Source organism: Corythoichthys intestinalis, chromosome 15 (genome assembly GCF_030265065.1).
Source record: "Corythoichthys intestinalis isolate RoL2023-P3 chromosome 15, ASM3026506v1, whole genome shotgun sequence".
NCBI classification, from domain to species: domain Eukaryota; kingdom Metazoa; phylum Chordata; class Actinopteri; order Syngnathiformes; family Syngnathidae; genus Corythoichthys; species Corythoichthys intestinalis.
The window spans coordinates 31401160-31426152 of record NC_080409.1 but is presented as its reverse complement, the minus strand read 5'-3'; the positions used below and the strand labels follow the sequence as shown (position 1 = coordinate 31426152).

Sequence of the window (24993 nt, the reverse complement as noted above, 5' to 3'; positions counted from 1 at the left end):
TTTTAGACTCGCCTTTCCCCCAGATTAGTTAGCCTGGTCTTATTTCTTAAGGGTTTTTAATGTTTTTGGATTTTATCTGTTTTATTGTTTTATTTGCTGTCTGACTTTTATCGTGATGTGTTGTTTCTTTTTTTCTTTTCTTAATGTCATTGTATAATACTTTCCTGCCTTTTATTTACTATGAGCCATGTTTGTTTTTGTTGTAAAGCACTTTGGGGACCTTTTGGGTTTTGTAAAGGGCTATATAAATACATTTGATTGATTGATACTTCACAGTGGGGATGGTGTTCTTAGGATTGTACTCATCCTTCTTTCTCCTTTACATACGACAAGTAAAGTTTGCACCAAAAAGGTCTACTTTGGTCTCATCTGACTACATGACTTTCTCCCATGACCCTTCTGCATCATTCAGATGGTCCCTGGCAAACTTCACTTGTACTGGCTTCAACAGGGTAACTTTCTGAGCAATGCATGGTTTTAAACCATTGCACTAGTGTTTTACTGACAGTAGTCTTTGAAACTGTGCATCCAGCTCTCTTCAGGTCATTAACCAGCTCCTGCCCTGTAGTTCTAGGCTGAGTCCTCACTTTTCTCATCATGAGTGATGCCCCATGAGGAGAGCTTTTACATGGAGTCCCAGTCCGAGGTAGATTAGATGTTTAGCCTTTTCCATTTTCTAACAAATGCTGCAACTGTTGATTTATTCTCACCAAGCTACTTTACAATTGTCCCATAGCCTTTTCCAGATTTGTGGAGCTCAACATTTTTTTCCTCTGGTGTCTTTAGAAAGCTCTCTGGTCTTGCCCATGGAAGCAGTTGAATTATGACTGACTGTGGGGTGCACAGGTGACAATATTGAGCTCAAACGGGTGGTGGGTGGGTGGATTCTAGATTGATCGGGTCCGATCACGTCATTTTCAAAGTATCGGAATCTTTTAATATATATATATATATTTTAAACTAAATCGTTTTCTAATTGTATTTAACGTTACAGACATAATATGTTACACTCATCCAGAGTCTTTAGTTTAGGCTTAAGGTAGGGTTATCAAATTTATCCCGATAACGGTTGTAATTAATTAAAAAAAAAAAGTATCACGTTAAAATATTTAACGCAATTAATGCATGCGCTGCACGACCCACTCACGCATTGTCGCGTTCAATATGTAATGGCGACGTTTTACCTATATAGACCCTACCCACGTGACGTCACAACTCCGCTCTCCTGAATGGTACCGCCCAAATGTCCGTCAAAACATAGTGTTAACCTGTTACGGCTACGTACATTCCTCCTATTTACGGCGTGTTTTTCTGCTCCTTAACATTAATAATCAAAATGGTGAAGGCGTGTGTGGCTGTTGGTTGCACTAACAGAGAAGATGGAAGGAGAGACTTGAAGTTTTACCGTATTCCGAGGGATCCAAAGAGGAGAGCGAAATGGACGGCTGCAATTCGACGTGAAAACTGGGCACCAAAAAAATCACCAAAGACTATGTAGTAGTCATTTTATATCCGGCAAGATGCATTTAAGATATACTTAGAGGGTTTTGGGCTGACAAATAACCACAATTAAGATCATTGCTAGGCTAATCGCCGACAACATACACGTATGTATGTAGTGAGAGTGCTATCGCTAAACCATATAAACATTAAAAGCCTTAACTCCATTGACAAACGACATGAAATACATTAGACTTGACAGTGGTTTTTAGCAATAACAAAAGATTTTGAATTGAAAATTTCGTAACTCACCTTTCCAAGCACAAGATAGATTCCTGCCGAATTTTCGTGGACGAGGACCTGTTTCACCCAACCAGCAACGAAGTATTTATAAGCCTCCAAGCTCTTGAAGTTTTTCAAATTTTCGTGAGAATAGGCTGATTTTGTGTGGACAAGATAATTGTAAATATCAGCGTAGCAGATGTCAGGCAGACAGGGCGAAGACAGTGGGTCGAAAAACATCGATTTGGGCATCAAATATGGATCTGGTGACTGTATAGAACCAAGCTTTTCCACATAACGCCTTTTATGCAACACATCCAGTGAGTTTACGGCATCAGAAAGCACCGGGTCTTCCATGAAATGCATTTTAAATTCCTCGATCAATTGAAACCAATGCTAATACAGAGACAAAATGACGGACAAGTGGGCGGAACCATACAGCGAGCACGTGGTTTTGTGACGTCGGTGGGTAGGGTCTATAGAGAGATAAAAGGCAGCGTAAAATGAGTAGAGTGAATTTTGGCAGCCTTTGGAGCCTTTTTGTAATTGGCTAGAGCCTTACAATCCCTCTCCCTACGATTAGAAATATCATGGGAAGTATTGTGGGGAAGCAAGGTAGCAATTGATCTTTTTCTTAACACCTTATGTTATTTCCCAACGCAGAGGAGATATATCAATTCGTAGCACTACGCACAGTCATGGTTCCACTTCCCATCATGCATTTGGGCATGGCTACAGTATCATTTACTGAAAGCTCAACAAATACACTAGATGGCAATATTTAGTCACAATAAAAAAGTCACAAGTCTTTCTGTCCGTGGATCCCTCTCACAGAAAGAATGTTAATAATGTAAATGCCATCTTGAGGATTTATTGTCATAATAAACAAATACAGTATTTATGTACTGTATGTTGAATGTATATATTCGTCCGAGTTTTATTCATTTTTTTCTTAATGCATTGCCAAAATGTATATGGTCGGGAAAAATTATCGGGAATGATTGGAATTGAATTTGGAGCAAAAAAAAACAATCGGATCGGGAAATATCGGGATCGGCAGATACTCAAAATAAAACGATCGGATCGGGAGAAAAAAAACATGATCGGAACAACCCTAGTGGTTACTAATGGGGTAAAGGTGGCCTTTTTTTTAAGGTAGACTCTGAGTGTCATAATTATTGCTGATTCTCAGGGGTACAAATACTTATGAACCCCAATGAATTTTAAATAAATTATTTTTAAAAATCATACAATGGGATTTCTGGATTTTTTCGGTTATGTCTCAATGAGTGGAAATGCATCTATGATTGAAATTTCAGACCGTTACCTATTTTCGAAGTGGGTACAAATACTTCTGCTCCTCACTGTATATCTAAAAACCCGCAACTCCAGTGATGATAAGCAGTAGGGAAAATGAAGGAATGAATATTTAAGAAAAAACATGCTTTAAGCAAATTTCTTGCTTCAACAAGAAAAAAAGGACAAATATAACAAGTTGGAATAAGTATTCAAGTTTTATTTGAATGTAAGAAGATGCTTTATTTAACTAGTGGTTAACAAAATAGCACAATTGCCTATGTCATTTTTTGACTTCCTTTTTAAATGATTTTTTCTCGTTTGTTCCAAAATGACTTAGGTAATTATGTAATTTGTCAAAAGTAATAATACAAATAAAATAAAATGTAGGTTTGAATAGCTGCTCAAGACTACATGAAGACACGCACGCTGGCAGCTGTACAGTACGGCTGTTAGTAGTTTTTCAATGTTATGAGTGCTTTTTTTATTGTTGTTGTTGGCATTACAGGGCTTCGAACTCGTCGATCCTCTGCTTGGTGTTACCCATACGGATCTGCCGCAGTGTCTTGTACTTGTCCCGGCCTGCGCGAACGTTCTCGGCGTGTAGCAGGTCGCTGGCGGACTTCTTAGTCTGGTCGCGCGACTCCTCCAGCTCTGAGCTCAGTGCCTGAGTAGGTCAAAGCAAAGGTCACAGTAAGGAGGAGCAGGTCAGTAAACAGACAGTTTGACACTCTATGTTCAAAAGTTGTTGTTCAAACATTGTTTGAAATCATAACCCTGGCTGGAAATCCTCATTTGAAACAATGGCTGAAAAACTAATTCTAAACCCCAATCCTGGATTGAAAGCCTAATTGAAAACGCTAACCCTGTTATGAAACTGTCATGGAAGCCCATTTTTTTCAATCCCTAATTTGACATCTTAACCCTAAATTGAGACCGTAATCTTTACTTGAAACCCTAATTTGAATCCCTAACCTTGGTTCAAAACCTTAACCCTGGATTGAGACACTAAACTTCACTTGAAACATAATTTGAATCCTTAACCTTTGTTGAAACCCCAATTTGAAAACTTAATCCTGGATTGAGACCCTATACCAGGGGTCCCCAAACTACGGCCCGCGGGCCGGATACGGCCCGCCTCCACATTTGGTCCGGCCCCCTGAACATTTTTTTCCCTCAATAGTGTTATTTATTTCCTTGCTTTTTTCAGTGAAGAACCCAGAGAGGGTTATTTTGTTATTATCTATTTAATTAATAGTGTTATTATCATATTATATTATATTATATTGTATTATATTATACTATACTTAGGGCTGTCAAACGATTACAATTTGTAATCGAGTTAATCACAGCTTAAAAATTAATTAATCGTAATTAATTGCAATTCAAACCATCTATGAAATATGCCTTTTTTTATGTAAATTATTGTTGGAAGGGAAAGATAAGACAGATATATACATTCAACATACTGTACATAAGTACTGTATGTTTATTATAACAATAAATCAACAAGATGGCATTAACATTATTAACATTCTGTTAAAGCGATCCATGGATAGAAAAACTTGTAGTTCTTAAAAGATAAATGTTAGTACAAGTTGTAGAAATTTTATATTAAACCCCCTCTTAATGTTTTTGATTTAAAATAATTTGTAAAATTTTCAAACAAAAAATAAACTAGTAGCTCGCCATTGTTGATGTCAATAATTACACAATGCTCATGGTGCTGAAACCCATAAAATCAGTCGGACCCAAGCGCCAGCAGAGGGCGACAAAATACCAAAAAACACAAGTAACAAATGGACATGACACTGTGCTGTCATTTTAATCTGAGCGGGGCATGTGCGTTAAATGTGTCAAATATTTTAACGTGATTAATTAAAAATATTAATTACCGCTCGTTAATGCGATAATTTTGACAGCCCTAATTATATTATTATTATTATTATTGTATTTTTTTTTTAAACTTTTTTTTCCGTGAAGAATCCAGAAAGGGTTATTTGATTGTGGCTTTCTGAAAAACAATACATTTTTACATTTAGGCACTCCTGCCATCGTCAAACTTTTTCTGTTACAAACTGACCCGGCCCCTCATCAGACCCCTGCCCTATATCATAAGCGGAATTTAAGGGGGGCCAGGCCCCTCCTGGTGCCCAAAAAGTGTCATTGCATGAAATTGACTTTCCAATATATATAAAAGTTGTAAAGCAATAAAACTGCAACACAAATGAATGAAATGAACAAAAAAAACAAAATTATAATGGGTCAAAATTATTTTTCAAACAGATCATGTGACTAGCACCTTAGACGGTAATTTGCTTTGCGTATAATAAAAAAAAAAAAAAAAAATTAAAATAGGGGAGGGCAATTTAATTTTTTAAATGATTTTTTTCTTTGATTGAAAATATTGTTTTTGATTGAAGCAACTTTATTTGGGATTGAATGATTCTGACACAAATGTCCTACCCCTAATATGGCCCAAACACAAAAAGGATTGCTTCAATCAAAGAAAACTTTTTCAATGAAAAATTAAGTCTTCAAATGCAAATTTTTCAGTCTCAAATTTAGAAAGCGCAACACTAATTTGACACCATAATATACTATAACTTTGGATCAAAACCTGAATTCATAGGCCTAATCCCGGCTCTAAACCCTACTTTGAAAGCCCATCGATTAGTTTAGCAAGGCTGACCTTGAGCTTGGCACGAAGGCGCTCGTCCTTCTCGGCCTCGGTGAGCCGGTCCTCTTCCAGGCGGTGGTCGTTGATGCCCTGCGACTGCAGCTCGGCGCTGTAGGTGCTGTTCTCCTCACTGTGCTCATGGTCGCTTTCGCTGTCAGAGGAGGATGAGGAAGCGGTGGCCATGGGGGGCACGAGGGGAGCGCTGCTCATCACCGTACGCAGCTCCTCCTGCGTCTTCACCAGGCTCTCCTCAACCTCTCTCGCCTGAGGACCACCGACAAAAGCCCGGACACATGTCATTCAAGAGCAAATCAAAATACTATTCTTTTTAACACATTGGTTACCATTGACGGCGATAGACATCCAATTCATTTGAACTGGGAGTGCTGACAGTGAATAGTTCAAATGGATTGGACGTCTATCGCCGTCAATGGCACCAAAAACTAGTTGTTCACAGTCAGCCCTCACATCTTTGATTCTAGTTTGAGTCTGCACAGTGATTCTCAAAGTGTGATATGCAGGCGCCTTCTAGTGGTGTGCAACAAAATCACGTCTATTTATATGAAGCTTGGAGAATAAATGGTCACGTACGCATTTCTGGAAAAAAAGGCATTCTATAACTTTTTAAAATAATGAAAAAAAAAATTTAAATACACGTTAGTAAAACAATATGAATTCTTTTTTTTTTTTTTAAATCATACAAATTCTAAATTAAAATTGATAGAGATTTAGATAGTTGACTTAACTTTTTAAACATTAAAAAAAGATGGCACACAGTAAATCATATCATTAATTTTTATTAACTATTTTTATTGAGAGAAAAAAAAAAAAAAAACTTCCCTTTTTCATTAATTTTTAAATGAAGATATTTTTATTTACTTAAAAAAAGAGAAGTAGACAGTAAATATTATCGGATTTCTGTAGTCCTTGATGAAAGCAGGAGAATACTTTTGTACCCTAATTTTTGGACTATAAACCGCTACTTTTTTCCTTCATTTTGAATCCTGCGGCTTATCGTCCAGTGCGGCTTATTTGTTGATTTATTTGGGTTAATAGGTAACACTTTATTTGATAGCGTTGTCATAACACTGTCATAAAACCGTCATAATTATGACAAGATACGATCATGGGCATTACTGAATGCTTATGTCATGGAATAGAATAGAATAGAATAGAATAGAATAGAATAGAATAGAATAGAATAGAATAGAATAGAATAGAATAGAATAGAATAGAATAGAATAGTGTAATCCGGCAATTTACGTCACTAACTCCATTTATGTCCAGCTTGGATCTTTTACATCCATTCAAAAGTGAGATAATTTGCCGGATAACACTAATTGACATATGTTATAAGCATTCATTAATGCTCAGGACAGTGTCATGTCATAATTATGATTGTCTTATGACAGTCGTATGGCACCACTGTGAAATAAAGTGTTACCAAATACCATAACTAGCAAGTAATGAAACAACTGGAACAGTAACTGAAGAAATAATTAGCACAGAACATGAATTGTGATTCTGTAGCGCTGCAATGCATGCTAGGAGGCATGTTGGACAACAACAGTGTTGACAGTAGGTGGCAGCAGAGGTTGACTGTCTCCCGCAAAGGAGCAGTGATGGCCAAATGAAGCTTCTTGAAGCAATGAATATTTGCAGCCAATTGGTTCAAGGCTTAATGGTGGTTTATTTGGCCTTATAGCAGTCGTATGATGCTGCTGTCAAATAAAGTGTTACCGGTTAATATCTTTTGCTGTAAATTTCCCCTAATAAATTGAGGACAGCTAAGGCTTATAGTCCAGTGCGGCTTATCTATGAACAAATGCCGTTTTCGTGCCAAATTTGGTGGGTAGCGGCTTATAGTCAGGTGCGCCTTATAGTGCAAAAATTACGGTAATTAATTGAAAATACAAATTTGGAAACATCTGCTTTTGCTTTGGAAAACAAGGATTCCGTTATGTAGTTATTCAGTCTTAGTGCATAGTTTTTGCTTCCAATCCCCAATTCCAGCTAAAATCTAAAGCCTAAAGTAATACAATAGTAGATAAGGTGATTTATTTATGAACCGACTAGTCCACGAATCAAAAATATTCTGTAATTAGTCGACTATCAAAATAATCATTTGTGGCAGCCCAATTATTTATAGATGAAAGACATCAGTAAAAAAAACAATGTTATTTAGATTGCTTTTATAAGCATGATGTAAATAGCACTCACGTTAAATATTAGTAGCCCACCTTGCAGTGCCATGTGTCGGCCTCCTCTTCCTTCATTCTTTTGGCCTCCTCCAGCAGCAGAATCTTGGCGCTGTACTCCGCCAACTCCGTTGCCTTGACAAAAGAGTTGCAGGAACATCTCGCATCACTTGTCAAACACTTGGCGACAAAGCGATGAGATCTAGTGGGATCTGACCAGCTGCTCCTGGCTCTTCAACTGATCCTCAGCCTGCCTGGCCAGCTCCTCCTTGGCGATGATGGCCTCCATCCTTTCGGCCTCCAGCCGGGCCGCCTCCTGCTCCACTTTCCTCCGTTCCTCCTCCAGCCGCACGGCCCGCTCCAGCTGCTCTCGGAGCTCTGCGAGGCGGCAATACCTCAAGTGTTTTGTCATCAAAAGGCGTCAAACACAGGCAGTGGGTCGGGAACATTTTTGACTGAGAGAGCCAAAACACCCAATGTATTGACAAATGTTATTCTACGAAAGCCATACAGAATGTTTGTGTATGTATGTCTGTGTATATATGGTGGAAAACACAGACAAGACTGAAAAAGCAGTTTCTGCTCTTGCACTCCTCTTTAAAAGAAACTGCTGTATTTTAAGCCAAAACAACTGTTGTGTTTGATAGAACAACATGTCTATATGCTGCCATAGCAGATTTATGTCGCATTAAGCCCCCGAACTATTTTTAATTTGTCTGTTTTACCCTGGAAACCCCCATTTACAGACGTCATGCAACCACTTTTGTTTCAACCCAGCCATAAAACAAAGGTAATTAATTATATTTACCATTGAAAATGTCTGTCATTTTTAACTTCGAATCATTAATTGATGTCTAATATTTTGTTTAAAAAAAAAAAGACTTTAAAAAATGATTCACTCGCATATTTTAAACTTTTAAACAAATTACATCACAATGAAAAAAATGGTGTCTGTAAAAAAGTCACGGATATCTACCTCATAACGTTCGCTTAATTGTATTTTTTTGTTACTGTCGCATTTTCTCCGATATGTCAGATGATAAATAATCTATCCAAATAAAGAAAAATGAAAAAAAACAAAACAAAACGTTTAAAAGGGTAAATGTATGAAAAAGAAAATCTCGACCACTCCTTGATGTCTGCTATTTCTGCATCGCGACTCGTGTTATATTACCATGTTTCACCCATAAAATCCCAAAAAACTCCAGCTGTGGCCATTCACAGCTGTGTCTTGACACTCAGTGATACATGCTACATGGAGTTTTTGGATCGAAACAAGGTAAGTATGCAATAATATCTTGTTAAAGTCATGGCGTCTGTAATTCTGCTCTAGCGTGCTCTCACCTCCAGATAGGGTTATGCTGTTTAAAAAGGATTTTTTTTTTTTTTAAATGCCCTCCTGTTCAAAGTTTTTCTTCCCCAAGAAAATTGAAAATTGTGATTTTAAGCTTTCCAACGATGTATCACACATGCATATCGGACAGTTTTGAAATTTGGCCAAATTGGGGGTCTCAGAGCGGAACTTCAAGTCACCTGAGTGTTTTCCGCCATATATATTATATAGTCGCCGAGTTGTGATTGATAAAAATCTTGAGAAAATAACAACGAAAGCCTAACCGTCACTTAAAATTTTTAAATCGTTGCTCAGTTACGCACTCATCATTGGGAAAAAAACAAATGGAATCATGAATTGGCGTCGCGTATGGACTACAACTATGTAACTGTATCAGTGTTTTCAAGCAAAAGCACAGTTGCCAGGCTCCTATTTTGTTTCATTTGAGAAATATTCATCTAAATTCATTGAGGACTAAAGAAATCTGAATATTTACTGTTAATGTCATTTCTGTTTTTTATTTTAATTTTTAGAAAAGTAAAAAAAAAAAAAAAACCTGAATGTTTACTGTGTTTCTCTTAATTTAATATTTTAAATTCCTTAATGTTTGTAATGGTTATTGTCATTAGGGTCACATGAGTGCTAGAGCCTATCCCAACTAACTACGGGCAGGAGGTGGGGTACACTGTACTGGTTGCCAGCCAATTGCAGTTAATATTAAAAAAAAAACAAAAAAAAAACTATATACTTTTTTTAAAATAAAAATACAATAAACACACATTAAATTAAAAATGGAACCCAAATTATCCTTTTTTTTTCATTTTAATTTGAAAAATAAGTTTAAAAAATGAATAAAAGAGAATATTTACTATTTTTCTCAGTTTAATATTTAAAATAGTTTGGATTCAAAATAAAATTGCATTTAAATGTAGAACTATAAAATTAAATATTTCCCATTTCTTCCCTCCCCTTTTTAGTTTCTTATTACGTAGAATTTAGGGGGAAAAAAATAAAGAAATAAAATAAACATAAGTGCAAAGAATATTCAAATAAGATCTAATCTGCTGCCTATTAATGAGAAACCATACTGTACATCTGCAAAGGAGTCCCAAAACGACCGAATAAAGTAGCTCGGAAAATGACATTCTGGGCACTTTCAATGCAAATGCAACCCAAGATTATAAAATATAATGTTTCACAAAAAAAAAAAAAAAAAAAAAATTAAAGCCACCTTTAAAAATGAAAAATAGAAAAGAAATGAGAATATTACTGCTATTAATTATTCTTTGTTTCTTTAAAAAAATGTAAATAAATACAAAAATATCATAATATCAATATTACTTTTAGGAAGCACAAAAAAGATGATTTGTAAAATTTTTGGAGCGTTAGATAGCAGGAATACGAAAAAAAACATTTGCCACAAAACTATTTAGGTAAGTTTGTTGAATTGGTGAAAGGAAAAAAAGTAAAGGTAGAGATCTGGCTAAGATCGTCAATTAGCATGAATACATAAGAAACGAAGGAACTGGTGAAAAAACATGAGCCATTTCACCAAAACCAAACAGTTTTTATGATATCAAAATGGAATTTGAAGCTTTGTTTTAGCCTTCTATTAGCAATGTATGTACCATAATTTTCTGACTATAAACCGCTACTTTCATGCTGAATCCTGCAGTTTGTAGTCCATTGCGGCTTATTTGTTGATTTATTTGGGTTAATAGGTAAAACTTTATTTGAAAGCGGCGCCACAAGAATGTCATAAAACCCCGTAATTATGACATGTCACCATCATGGGCATGACTGATTGTTGATGAAAGATGGCATTAAGTGTCATCCGGCAAATTATGTCACTAACTCCATTTATGTCCAGCTCGGCTCTTTTACATCCATTCGAAAGTGAGAAAATTTGCCAGATAACACTAAATAACATCTGTTATAAGGATTCATTAATGTTCATGACTAAGCCTGTCGCAATATGCAATAATTCCATTTATCGCACGATAAATAAAAATGAAGGCGGTAATTTTCCCGCTGGGATTTATCGCCTCGCGTGCACGTGCGTGCGCGCGTGCGGCAGACGTGCTGTTAAAAGTTTGGAATTCTTCTTACCAACTGCGCAAAATGCATCTTCGTTCCAGGTCCGGCAAAAAATAGCGCTGGAGCCAATCGTTCCCATTATATCCTATTGTTCAATGTATACCGGCTGCGCCAGTGCTCCGGATTGACTGTGGACCATCTCCGGTGTGCCGGTGTTGTTGACGTGTGGGCGCTCCCGTCAGGGGTGACATTTCACGCAGGGCAGCTATTTTTCAGCACAACACCGGATATTTGAGTGGCAAATTAAGAGCGCTGTGCTTCAAACTTGTCCTTTTTATGAAAGTCGATTGTCATATGCTGGTGTTGTGCAGTAATGAGCAGCTGTGACTTCTGTGGCGTTTGCTAACTTTTTTAACGCACGCACACACTAGATATCATGAAATAGCAAACTAGATGTGCTACGTCCCATGCCATTGGCTACGTGAGCCCAGAGTGATTATGGGACGTACTACATATACTACATCGATGAATTATAAACCGCCATGACTGAGTGGAAGTTAAGAAGGCCAAATCAATCCATACCAGTGACTATAGATAATGTTGCAAATATTGTTAATTCAGTACGTGACACAGATGGATTCAGACCACAAATAGGATGTCTTGCTCATGTAGTAAGCCTAGCTGCTAAGAGAGCTGTAGCAATCAACAATGTGCCCCGCCTCCCTTTACAAACAGTAAAGATTGTTCTCAGCACTTTTATACTAAATTTCTTCAGATCAGTAAGAAGTAAGCACATAGGTATTATGCACTAAAATGCATGTTTATATGATGGCAATTTAATTTTTGCTCGTTTGCAAAAAAAAAAAAAAAATACAGTTGTCATTTTTTCCCCAGAGCATTAAATGTATTGAATCAGATCGAAAATCGTGTCCCCCGTATCGAAAAACTTATCGAACAGTGACCTAACTGTATCGTTGCATCCCTAAGGAACACCATTGCAGAAGCTATGAGGGAAAAAAGTTTTCATTTGCCTAAATGCTTAATTTATTAACTGCAATTGTATTTTTTTTTTCTTGAAAAAAAAAACACATTTTATTTATTCTGTGTTTCTGTGCGGTATTAATATTGTTGTCTTTTACTTAAGAGGCATTGTCTATTTTTTGTTGTTGTGATTTCTTATCGCGTTTAAATGGGTGTACTTGATCGATTAATATATACTGTATTCTCACTGTGTTATTGAAAATTGGGGGGGCGCAATAATATCGCATACCGCAATGATTTATGAGATAAATTATCGCACACTAAAATTTGTTATCGCGACAGGCCTACGAGTCATGACAGTGTCATGTCGTAATTATGATTGTCTAATGACTGTCTTTTGGCACCACTGTCAAATAAGGTGTTACCAAATACCATAACTAGCAATTAATGAAACAACTGGAACAGTAACTGAAGAAATAATTAGCACAAACATGAATTTGGATTGTTATTTAAATCTGTAGCGCTGCAATGCATGCTAGGAGGCATGTTGGACGACAACAGTATTGACAGCAGGTGGCAGCAGAGATTGACTTCCTCCCCCAAGGGAGCAGTTATGGCCAAATGAAGCTTCTTGAAGCATGGTGGTTCATTTGGTCTTATGATGCCACTGTCAAATTAAGTCTTACCGGTTAATATCTTTTGGTGTAAATATTCCATAATACAGTGAGGACAGCTGCGGCTTATAGTCCAGTGGTGCTTATCTATAAAAAAAATCCTGTTTTTGTGAAAAATATGGTGGGTGGCAGCTTATAGTCAGGGGCGTCTTATAGTCAGAAAATTACGCTATTTGATAGAATGATCGCTGCCATCTCTCCCAGTTAAAATTGATTAGACATCTATCGCCATTATGAACAGCGTAAAAACAAAGTAAAAACGTCACGAAAGGAATCAAGTTGGGGTGCTGTGGTGTCGCGTGCGCCTGTATCCTTAGCACAGGATCTCACCCAGTTCAGCTCTCTTGGTGGTCTCCTCGTACTCCTGGAGCTTGGTCATGAGCTGAAGCTTCTCCCGCTCCATCTGGTCCTTCTCGCGCTCGATGGCCTCCCTGCGCTTCTTTTCGCTCTCCAGCTGGTCACGCTCCATCTTCTTCTGGAGCCGCTCCTCCTTAGCTTGGGCCTTCATCTGCTGCACCTCGATGGTGTCCGGCTTGCGGCGGCGCATGTACAGTTCGTGGTTGCCCATGCACAGCTGTAGGATACGCTTGTTGACGCGCAGTCGTGGCGCGTAGAAGACAAAGTCCTAGGGAGGGAAAAAGACGATAGGTTTGTGCTACCTGACTGTGTAGAGATGTATCGGCGTGTCTTTGATGATTTTCTTGGAGTAAAGAACTTACCGGGGCCTTCTTGTCGATGGGCTTGATGATGAACTTTTTATCATTAAATGAAATATTCCTGATTTCACTCCAGGGAAATCCAATCTTTGGAGTCATCCTGATATAATGAAGAATGTTTTTAGTCATATAAGTGGATTAGATGTGTACATAATATTGTATTAAATCCTTCCAAGGCCGAGATTTTGTGATATTGAGAAATATCCAAGTGAAATGAAAATAATACAATAGGTTCAAAACTTTCTAAAAAGAACTACATCTCCCATGATGCTTATTGGCGAATCACAATTATTCTACTACCATGTGTCCACTACTATCGACATACTTTTTTATCTGGTGATAATACGAAAATATACTGTACATAAAGTTGAATTAGGGCAGTACTTCTGAAATAGTAGGGCGGCCCCTCCGGGGGAGGCGGCGCATGTGACCTTGGGGAACACACTTTTTTACCGTACTAGAATAACGTGTAATTGCACATCCACTCAGTGGGTGGCAGTGATGCTTTCATTTTCAGCGTGTGCGTAATATTTTTTAACCAAACAAGAGCACACAGCAAAGAGCACTGGAGATATGAAAAGCTAAGACAAGGAAATATGACGAAGCGTATGTAGCATTTGGCTTTTGGCTTTGAGTTTTAGTACAGTGGGAGACGAGGAAAGGCCAGTCTGTTTACTTTGTCTAAAAATGTTTGCGCGGACAGCAGGAATTATTATTTTTTCAGCAAAAACGTGCTGAATATTGCCAACAATCCACCCGCTTTGTCAGTGTTACATCAGTAAACCAGCGAGCACTGTCAGCATCATATAGGGTGGCATACCAAGTTGCTCAGTGCAAAATAACCCCACACCATAGGAAAGGAGCTGCAGCAAAAATAAAAACTGTCCCTCTGTCCAATGACGTTGTCGTTTTTGTTCCAATAATTTTTGTTTTTTCGGTCTAATAGGAGTTAATGTTGCTAATCAATTTGAATGTATTACTATTTATTGATTTTATTAAATTTTATTTTTCAGTATCAAATGGTCAAAAAATGTATCTTGAGTTTATTTTTACAGTATGGATGTGTTTTTTTGTTTTTTGCACTTTTGTAAGTTGATCTATATTACTTTTTTGTTTAATATTAAAAAGAACACAATGTCATGCAGAGGTGTACTTATAATAATAAGAATTTTATATACAAATTATACCAACAGCATTACAGAAAATAATTGAGAAGCACTGTATTAGGGAAACATCTTGAATTGCAAGTTGTAATTTGGAGTGTATTTTTTATTTAACTGGGAAGGTTTTACAGTATGATTGTGCTAGAGACCGTCTTTCTTATCTGCAACGCCAACTACTTTTGGGAGGAGTGAGAAAGGGGAGAAAAAATTTTTGGGTGCAGCTCTGGCCCGTTTTGACCAGGCCATTGTCACTTTGCACACAAAATCACAAGTGAGAGTTCAACAACCTCGCCAAACAAATTCGGTCAGCAGAACAAGGTCAACATCCGGAGGTGCGATGACAGAGTGTGTGAAAATGTCAACACACAAACAAACAAACCCACTTGTCTTCCTTCGCATAGATGTTGAGGCCAAGAGCGTCTACACCCAACCACAAGTCGGTGCCCTTCTTGTTCTTGATCTCAAAGTAGTTGATGCCGTACATCTCCAGATCTTGGGCGATCTTCAGGTACTCGATTATGGCCTCATCCCTGTGTGCCATGCAGAAATGTTAACATTATTGCTTTCAACTCCACGAGTGTGTTATTCTTAAGATGACCCAATTGTTTCGTCTTAACTCATTGACTGAGTGATTGTTTTAATACGTGTTCGGAATTTTGACAACAGGAAACTGATGATTTTGACCACACAAACAAGTATTTGTTCCTGATTGTTTTGACAACAGTAAAGAAATGTGCAATTGTTTTCATCACTATATGAAAGATTGTTTTGACTACGTTAGAGGAGGTTGGTATTAATCCACCACAATTGTTGTCAACTACACAGGTGTATGATTGCTTTTACTACATGAATGAATGTTTACACAAAACGTTTGAAGAACTATGGGAGTTTGTAATTTTTTTAACCCCTTGATAGGTTATTTTGACTACTTCAGCAAAATTATTTATTGACTAAACAGGTGTCTGATTGTTTTGACAAAATAAGAGAGTGGTTGCTTTCAATACACAATTGGTCATTTTAATGACCCCAGCAAAATTGTCAACTAAGCACATATGTTATTGTTTTGACAATATAAGTGTGTGATTGTTTTGCCTAGTTGACGGAGTGAATGTTTTGACAGTGCAAGAGTAATTATTGTCAACGATAGGAATTGTGTGATTTTTTTTTTTAACACCATGCATAATGTTGTTTTGGCAAGTCAAGCATGAATACATTATTCTAAACTGCACAGTTCTGTGATGGTATTGACTACATAGTGATTGTCTACACAAAGAGTTATTCTATGGTAACATTTATGGCCTTTTACGAATGTTTTAACTCAATGATTGGTTGTTTTGATTAATCCAGCACAATTATTGTCAACTAAACAGGTGTCTGATTGTTTTGACAGATTAAGAGAGTAATTGCTTTGACAGTAATTACTTTCAACTAGGCCTGCACAATATATCGTTTGAACATCACCATCGCAATGTGCGCATGCGCAATAGTCCCATCGCAGGATGTGCGATTGTTTTTTTTGTTTTTTATTTAATGTAAACATTTGTTTTTCTTCATAAAAGCAGCAATTGTGCAGAGACATGGCTTCCTGGATCACTTTTCATATACAGTGCCCTCCACAATTCTTGGATTTATAATAATTATGTGTGTTTTAGCTTCTAATATATATATTTTTTCTAAATAATATGGGACCTTAATGGAAAAAAAGAAAAATCCAACCTTCAATACAAGTGCATTTATTCAGCGGGGGAAAAATCCCACATAAAGAAATAATTATTTGACTTCTAATAATGTGTGTCACAATTATTAGCACCCCTGGTGTTAATACTTTGTACAACCCCCTTTTGCCAACAAAACAGCACCTAATCTTCTCCTATAATGTTTCACAAGATGGGAAAAGACAGAAAGAGGGATCTTCAGCCATTCCTCTTTTCAGAATCTCTCTAAATAATCCAGAGACCTGGGTCCTCTCCTCTGTACTCTCCTCTTCAGCTCACCCCACAGGTTTTCAATGGGGTTGAGGTCTGGGGACTGAGTTGGCCATGGGAGGAGCTTGATTTTGTGTCTGGTGAACCATTTCTGTGTAGATTTGGCCATATGTTTAGGGTCATTGTCTTGCTGAATGACCCAGTGACGACCCATCTTCAGCTTTCGGGCAGAGGGCAACAGATTTTGAATTAAAATGTCCTGGTATTTCAAAGCATTCATGATGCTATGCACTCTAACAAGGTTCCCAGGGCCTTTGGAAGCGAAACAGCCCCACAGCATCACTGACCCACCCCCATACTTCACAGTGGGTATGAGGTGCTGTCTACACGCCAACAAGCTGTTTGGGAGGCATGCACGGAGAAAACCTTTTTCTCACTCACAATCATAAACGCAAACGTCTGGAGTTCGCCAAGCGGTATTGGGGCTTCAACTGGGACCGTGTGCTTTGGCCAGATGAGACCAAGATTGAGCGTTTTGGCAACAAACACTCTAAGTGGGTCTGGCGTGCCACGAAAGATGCGCATGCTGAAAAGCACCTCATACCCACTGTGAAGTATGGGGGTGATGCTATGGGGCTGTTTCGCTTCCAAAGGCCCTGGGAACCTTGCTAGGGTGCATGGCATCATGAATACTTTGAAATACCACGACATTTTAATTCAAAATCTGTTGCCCTCTGCCCGAAAGCTGAAGATGGGTCGTCACTGGGTCTTTCAGCAAGACAATGACCCTAAACATATGGCCAAATCTACACAGAAATGGTTCACCAGACACAAAATCAAGCTCCTCCCATGGCCATCTCAGTCCCCAGACCTCAACCCCATTGAAAACCTGTGGGGTGAGCTGAAGAGGAGAGTACAGAGGAGAGGACCCAGGTCTCTGGATGATTTAGAGAGATTCTGCAAAGAGGAATGGCTGAAGTTGCCTGGCTCTGCCAAACTATTCTCCCTGTATTTTTCAAACACTGAGAGAAATAGTCTGGGAACCATCCCATTAACGGCCTTTTCGAGCAGGTACAAAATCAATCGACAAATCAGATTCGTATATTTGCGTGACGTGTTCTTCACGAGCAACGTCACTCTTGCGCGTCGAAAGTCGTCTCCACAACACAGATGGTCAACGGGATAACCGAGAACATGTTCCAATCCGCGGTAAATTCTGTTTTAAATTACCAAAAACACATCGACACGAGTCAATGACAATAGTCTGTCTCGCGCTAGCCATGTTGAATAAACTCCGCTCTCTTCGTATGTTTACTTCCGCGCGCAAGTCCCTCGTGCTTCCGTCGTCAGTTAATAACGTCACGTCTGCCCGTCGCTGATTGGTCCACTCCGCTGTCTGTTTGCTGTGGCTTTCTCCGCCCTGGAAATTGTATCCGTGGGAATGGTGGCCAGACTCGATAGCTGGAACAGCGTTGAGTCTGGTGTACCAGGCAATGGCTGAAGATCCCTCTTTCTGTCTTTTCCCATCTTGTGAAACATTATAGGAGAAGATTAGGTGCTGTTTTGTTGGCAAAAGGGGGTTGTACAAAGTATTAACACCAGGGGTGCTAATAATTGTGACACACATTATTTGATGTCAAATAATTATTTCTTTATATGGGATTTTTTCCCCCCTGAATAAATGCACTTGTATTGAAGGTTGGATTTTTCTCTTTTTTCCATTAAAGTCCCCTATTATTTAGAAAAAAAATATATTAGAAGCTAAAAAACACATAATTATTATAAATCCAATAATTATGGAGGGCACTGTACACCAATCTTTTTTCACTCACAGATAAACACCCTTAGTCTGAATTAAATAGTATTATATGAATACTTGGGATGTCCCGATCGCATATTTTTGCACCCAAGTTTGAGTCCAAGTCACCTGATTTGGATAATCTGCCGATCCGGAGTCCCGATCCGGAGTCCTGATCTGATACTGAATTTTTTATTTTTATTTTTTGCTTTGATGCTCACGCTGCCGAGAACAGCCTCTCACTTACACAATGAATGAGTTGCCACAGCAACACACTTCAGAATGTGTACCAAGCACAACATGATTAACACATTTGCGCCTTTGATTGTAGAGCTACCAGGAGTCTATGGCCAGATCAAAGCAACAATCCAGCCAATCATCTTTAACTTTAAGTACCAAACTCAAGCTGCACTGCAGAGTTTGGCAGCAGTGCTTACCAGGAAGGAGGGTGTGGCGCTTTCCGAGCATGAAGCACATAAAGATATATTTTTTAATTAAAAATCCTTTTCATCCGATTCCTGAAAAATGTCATGATCGGCCCGATTTCCGTTCATGTGATCGGATTGGGAAATCTCTAATGAATACAATGTGGTCATAGTGAGACAACCAAAGTCTTCTCAAACAGAGCGATTCAAGTGTGGTGAAAATTCTTCTAGTTTTAATATCGCAATATATCGCAAACTCCCAAAAAATTGGAGTGTGTGATTATTTTAACACCATCACGAATGTTGTGAACTGCACAGGTCTGTGATTTTGACGACAGGACAGTGGTTGTTTTTGACTACATGAACAAGTGAGTGCAGAAGACTGCACAAGAGTGATTATCTTCAACCACAGGAGTGTGTGATAGCTTCAACTTCAACTTGTTTTGAAATTTGACTACTCCAGCATGATTATTGTCAACTACCCATGTGTGATTGTTTTGACCAAACGAGAGAGGTTGTTTTTCACTACACGAACGAGTGATTGTTTTTTACTTCACAAGAGTGATTATTTTTGACTACGGGATTGCATGATTTTTTTTTTTTTGACTAGACAAGAGTGAGATTGTTTAGACATTGAAAAGCAGATTATTGATACTACAGGACACTGCGTATAAGGAGTTGAACCAGCAATCGTGTTAGTTTGAACTTGGCGTAGTTCTCCGAGCAAACATACTTGAGCATGCTTCCGTGTTCTTCATGCCAGACCTGGATTTTGTCCTCCCATTGCTCTTTGGACAAGTTGTGTTGCTCCAGAACGCTGAGGAAGTTGGAAGGTTAGCATTGTTGTGTTCCTGCGGTTGTCATTTATGGGTGTCACACATTGTCTAACCTGCGTGACATGATGCGCTCTGAGGACATGTAGCCGGGCTGGTGTACCGACTTCTTGTACTCGCCGTACTTGGCCTGGATGGCATAGGAGGCCAGCAGCACGGCCGTCTCGGGGGGACAGTAGACATCCTCGCTCAGGATGTCCTCTTTAACTTGTAGGTAGAAGAGACGGCGTGTCACATCCTGGATCAGCTCCTCCGCCACATCCTCTGGGTAGTACTTTGCACGCAGTTTGAATTGAAGCGGTGTCTCCTTGCGCACGTCCTGGGACATCACCTAAGGGCGACCCGCAAAAATGTTAGCTTTTCGTTGTCTATCTCCTATCAAAGAAATGTGTTGTCACATTTGCTGTATCGTGTTAGACCTACTTTTCGAGTTTATGTGTCAGTTCTAACCTGATTCTGTCTTTTATTAATATTATTTTCAATTGTTTTTCTTTTCCTTCTGTCCCTTCTCAATCTGCATACACTCACCGGCCACTTACCTGTCCAACTGCTCATTAACACTTAATTTCTAATCAGCCAATCACATGGCGGCAACTCGGTGCATTTAGGCATGTAGACATGGTTTAAGACAATCTCCTGCAGTTCAAACAGAGCATCAGTATGGGGAAGAAAGGTGATTTGAGTGACTTTGAACGTGGCATGGTTGTTGGTGCCAGAAGGGCTGGTCTGAGTATTTCAGAAACTGCTGATCTACTGGGATTTTCACGCACTACCATCTCTAGGGTTTACAGAGAATGGTCCGAAAAAGAAAAAATATCCAGTGAGCGGCAGTTCTGTGGGCGGAAATGCCTTGTTGATGCCAGAGGTCAGAGGAGAATGGCCAGACTGGTTCGAGCTGATAGAAAGGCAACAGTGACTCAAATAACCACCCGTTACAACCAAGGTAGGCAGAAGAGCATCTCTGAATGCACAGTATGTCGAACTTTGAGGCAGATGGGCTACAGCAGCAGAAGACCACGCCGGGTGCCACTCCTTTCAGCTAAGAACAGGAAACTGAGGCTACAATTTGCACAAGCTCATCGAAATTGGACAATAGAAGATTGGAAAAACGTTGCCTGGTCTGATGAGTCTCGATTTCTGTTGCAACATTCGAATGGTAGGGTCAGAATTTGGCGTCAACAACATGAAACCATGGATACATCCTGCCTTGTATCAACGGTTCAGGCTGGTGCTGGAGGTGTAATGGTGTGGGGAATATTTTCTTGGCAGTCTTTGGGCCCCTTGGTACCAATTGAACATCGTTGGAACGCCACAGCCTACCTGAGTATTGTTGCTGACCATGTCTATCCCTTTATGACCACAATGTACCCAACTTCTGATGGCTACTTTCAGCAGGATAATGCGCTATGTCATAAAGCTGGAATCATCTCAGACTGGTTTCTTGAACATGACAATGAGTTCACTGTACTCAAATGGCCTCCACAGTCACCAGATCTCAATCCAATAGAGCATCTTTGGCATGTGGTGGAACGGGAGATTCGCATCATGGATGTGCAGCCGACAAATCTGCATCAACTGTGTGATGCCATCATGTCAATATGGACCAAACTCTCTGAGGAATGCTTCCAACACCTTGTTGAATCTACAGTGGGGAGAACAAGTATTTGATACACTGCCGATTTTGCTGGTTTTCCCACTTGCAAGCCATGTAGAGGTCTGTAATTTGTATCATAAGTTCTCCTCAACTGTGAGGGACGGAATCTAATACAAAAATCCAGAAAATCACATTGTATAATTTTTAAATAATAAATTAGAATTTAACTGCATGAAATAAGTATTTGATACATTACCAACTAGTAAATATTTCGTCTCTCAGTTCTTTTTTAAGAACCCCCCCTGTTCTCCACTCATTACCGGAAGTAACTGCACCTGTTTGAACTTGTTACCTGTATGAAAGACACCTGTTCACATGCTCAAACAAACAAACTCCAACTTCTCCACAATGGCCGAGACCAAAGAGCTGTGTAAGGACATCAGGGATAAAATAATAGACCTGCACAAGGCTTGGATGGGCTACAGGGAAATAAGCAAGCAGCTTGGTGAGAAGGTAACAACTGTTGGAGCGATTATTAGAAAATGGAAGAAGTTCAAGTTGACGGTCAATATGCCTCGTTCTGGGGCTCCATGCAAGATCTCACCTCGTGGGGCATCACTGATCATGAGGAAGGTGAGGGATCAGCCCAGAACTACACGGCAGGACCTGGTCAATGACCTGAAAAGAGCTGGAACCACAGTGTCGAAGAAAACCATCGAAAAACACATTACGCCGTCATGGATTAAAATCCTACAGTGCACACAAGGTCCCGCTGCTGAAGCCAGTGCATGTCCAGACACGTCTGAAGTTTGCCACTGACCATCTGGATGATCCAGAGGAGCAGTGGGAGAAGGTCATGTGGTCGGATGAGACCAAAATTGAACTTTTTGGTCTAAACTCGGCTCGTCGTGTTTGGTGGAAAAAGAAGGATGAGTACAACCCCAAGAACACCATCCCAACCGTGAAACATGGAGGAGGAAACATCATTTTTTGGGGGTGCTTCTCTGCCAAGGGTACAGGACGACTGCACCGTATTGAGGGGAGGATGAATGGGGCTATGTATCGCCAGATCTTGGCTGACAACCTCCTTCCTTCAGTGAGAGCCCTGAAGATGGGTCGTGGCTGGGTCTTCCAGCATGACAACGACCCAAAGCACACAGCCAAGGCAACTAAAGAGTGGCTCCGTAAGAAGCATCTTGGAGTGGAGTGGACCTGGAGTGGCCTAGCCAGGCACCAGATCCAAACCCGATAGAAAATCTATGGAGGGAGCTGAAAGTCCGTGTTGCCCGGCAGCAGCCCCGAAACCTGAAGGCTCTGGAGAAGATCTGCATTGAGGAGTGGGCCAAAATTCCTGCTGCAGTGTGTGCAAACCTCGTCAAGGACTACAGGAAACGTTTGGTATCTGTAATAGCAAACAAAGGTTTCTGTACCAAATATTAAGTTCGATTTTTGTGATGTATCAAATACTTATTTCATGCAATTAAATGCAAATTTATTATTTAAAAATCATACAACGTGATTTTCTGGATTTTTGTATTAGATTCCATCCCTCACAGTTGAAGAGAACTTATGATACAAATTACAGACCTCTACATGCTTTGCAAGTGGGAAAACCATCAAAATCGGCAGTGTATCAAATACTTGTTCTCCCCACTGTATGCCACGAAGAATTGAGGCAGTTCTGAAGGCAAAAGGGGGTCCAACCCGTTACTAGCATGGTGTACCTAATAAAGTGGCCGGTGGGTGTACAATCAGCAATACTACAAATGCTATTGCCGTTTCTTGGTTTCTCCTTTCTGATTTATAATTATGATTATGTTTTGGTGTTTGAATTCCCACTAAAGCAAAAGAACCTTCTTATCGGTGTTGAGCCATGTGAGGAAACCTTTTCCATCGACAAACTGTAGCCCAAAGTACCAATTCTCACGGAGTCCAATTGTCCTGGCAACCTAAGACAATAACAACAACAAAAAACCAGAAATAAATATATTCTAAATCAACCAAAATTAAACTCGGCTGAGGTACATTAAAATAGAAATCAAGTCGAATTCAATTTTGGCAGCCATTTTCAGCTTCCATTTTTCTTTGAAGTGGGCCTCCAACCTGGTCAAAGAGCTGCTTCCCAGTTGTGTTAGGGTGGAAGGAAAACTCCAGCTCAGCATCCATGGTGGTGACGCGAACGTTGACCTGCGGAGGAAAGGTTGTTGAGTCATGTGACACGGCCACACTCCTCGCCCTATTGTCTTTTATACGCCTCCTGACATCTATATTCAGATTAGACAGCTTCCTCAAACTCCAAAAAACACATACACCATTGACCCCAGCAGAAATATTGATTATTCCGAATGAAAAAGAAGGGAAAATAGTGTAAATAATTGCCTTTTAATGTGGAAGTGGTTTGCTCATAAACTATAATTGCTCACTATCTCACTTAGACTTTGGACTGCTGTCACCAGGCGAAAATAGCACAATGGTCGCTAACAATGCCTCACGGCATTTGCGTTAGTTTCCTCTTTTTGAGAAAAATGTGGCCCCACATCAAGTTTTGCTCAGCTAAAAAATGTCCCAAATAACAATTAAAGACCAGAGGCTTATGTGACCCCTCCACCGACCCCTTCCGCCCCCCGGATTCGCTTACGCAAGAATTTTATGAACTCACGCTGAAGCACGCCCCGGTCCGCCATAAAGATAAACACAGTGGAAGTTGGGTAAGAAAAAGTGGAAGTCTTCCCTCACCATCATCGATTTAGCTTCACAATTAATGTCTGTACCTTGAAATTCTTTCTAGTTAATCATTTCAAAAAGCACTACCTATAAATCCATCTTTAAGTCAGATTTTATCCCAGAAGGTGGCGAAAAATACCTGCGAGATGACTCATTACTTGATGTCAAGACCTTCTCCTTGGAGTATCACAATGAACGTTTATTGGGCAAACCTTACTTTTCCCAGAGTAAACCAATTCCACAAATACAGTCACAAGTGAGACTATTTCAAATTCACAAATTCTAGACAGCGTGGAATGTGTGTTGCAACCGGGCAAGTTCTACTTGTGGTTAATGAGTAAAAAAAAAGGCCAATAAGAAAGGAACATCTTATAAACTTGATCACAGGACAAACAAATGAAGAATGTTGATTTACTGATCTTTAAAAAAGGTTCCTTGTACTTACCGTTTTTGGCATTTTGACGGTGTTGATAGTCGATAGTAAAAGGAAGTAAGGTGTTTCCCAGGAGGACTGAGGAAGCTGCGGAGCGTCCACCTGTTAAAGAAGGCGGGAGGGCTGTGGCAGGCTGGCTGGCGAGCCTGTAGAGGGCAGGGCGTGTACCCTTTGAACTGCGGGAGTTGTGACGTAGTCCCATTGACTTGGTTACTATCGCGCAAACAAGTAGATGTCCGCCCAAATGCGTGACCTTTGATCGGTGCTACAGTGTGGACGCTGGTTTCAGAATGATGGATGCTTACCGAGGATCAAGATAAAGTTTCTAGTCACACATTCAGTCTAAATGGACTAGGCATCTATCACCGTCAATGGTATCGAAGTGTGATAAATTATTGTTTTTTCTTCAAGCTTTCCAAAACTGAACATATTTGAAGTTCGATTAGCTTCGCCTAAATAAT

At 39.4% G+C, this 24993-nt stretch overlaps 1 protein-coding gene across 4 annotated transcripts; it reads right to left on the bottom strand.

The window, feature by feature from the left end:
• Nucleotides 1-3254: 3254 nt before the first annotated feature.
• ezra (ezrin a) lies at nucleotides 3255-24881 on the bottom strand. 4 transcript variants are annotated; one of them, XM_057859589.1, is made up of 12 exons: nucleotides 24545-24866; nucleotides 23479-23562; nucleotides 23229-23324; nucleotides 19838-20112; nucleotides 19682-19765; nucleotides 15184-15330; nucleotides 13641-13737; nucleotides 13252-13546; nucleotides 8114-8274; nucleotides 7939-8031; nucleotides 5711-5962; nucleotides 3255-3685 (listed from the first exon to the last, which is right to left on the bottom strand). In XM_057859589.1, exons 1-12 carry the CDS (start codon nucleotides 24554-24556, stop codon nucleotides 3521-3523), a joined length of 1761 nt encoding a protein of 586 aa, XP_057715572.1. In that variant the 5' UTR covers nucleotides 24557-24866; the 3' UTR covers nucleotides 3255-3520. The 4 variants fall into 4 exon arrangements, with proteins under 4 accessions (XP_057715572.1, XP_057715573.1, XP_057715574.1 ...); XM_057859590.1 differs by lacking the exon at nucleotides 23229-23324 and having other exon boundaries at nucleotides 24545-24881; XM_057859591.1 differs by lacking the exons at nucleotides 23229-23324; nucleotides 23479-23562 and having other exon boundaries at nucleotides 24545-24879.
• Nucleotides 24882-24993: the final 112 nt, after the last annotated feature.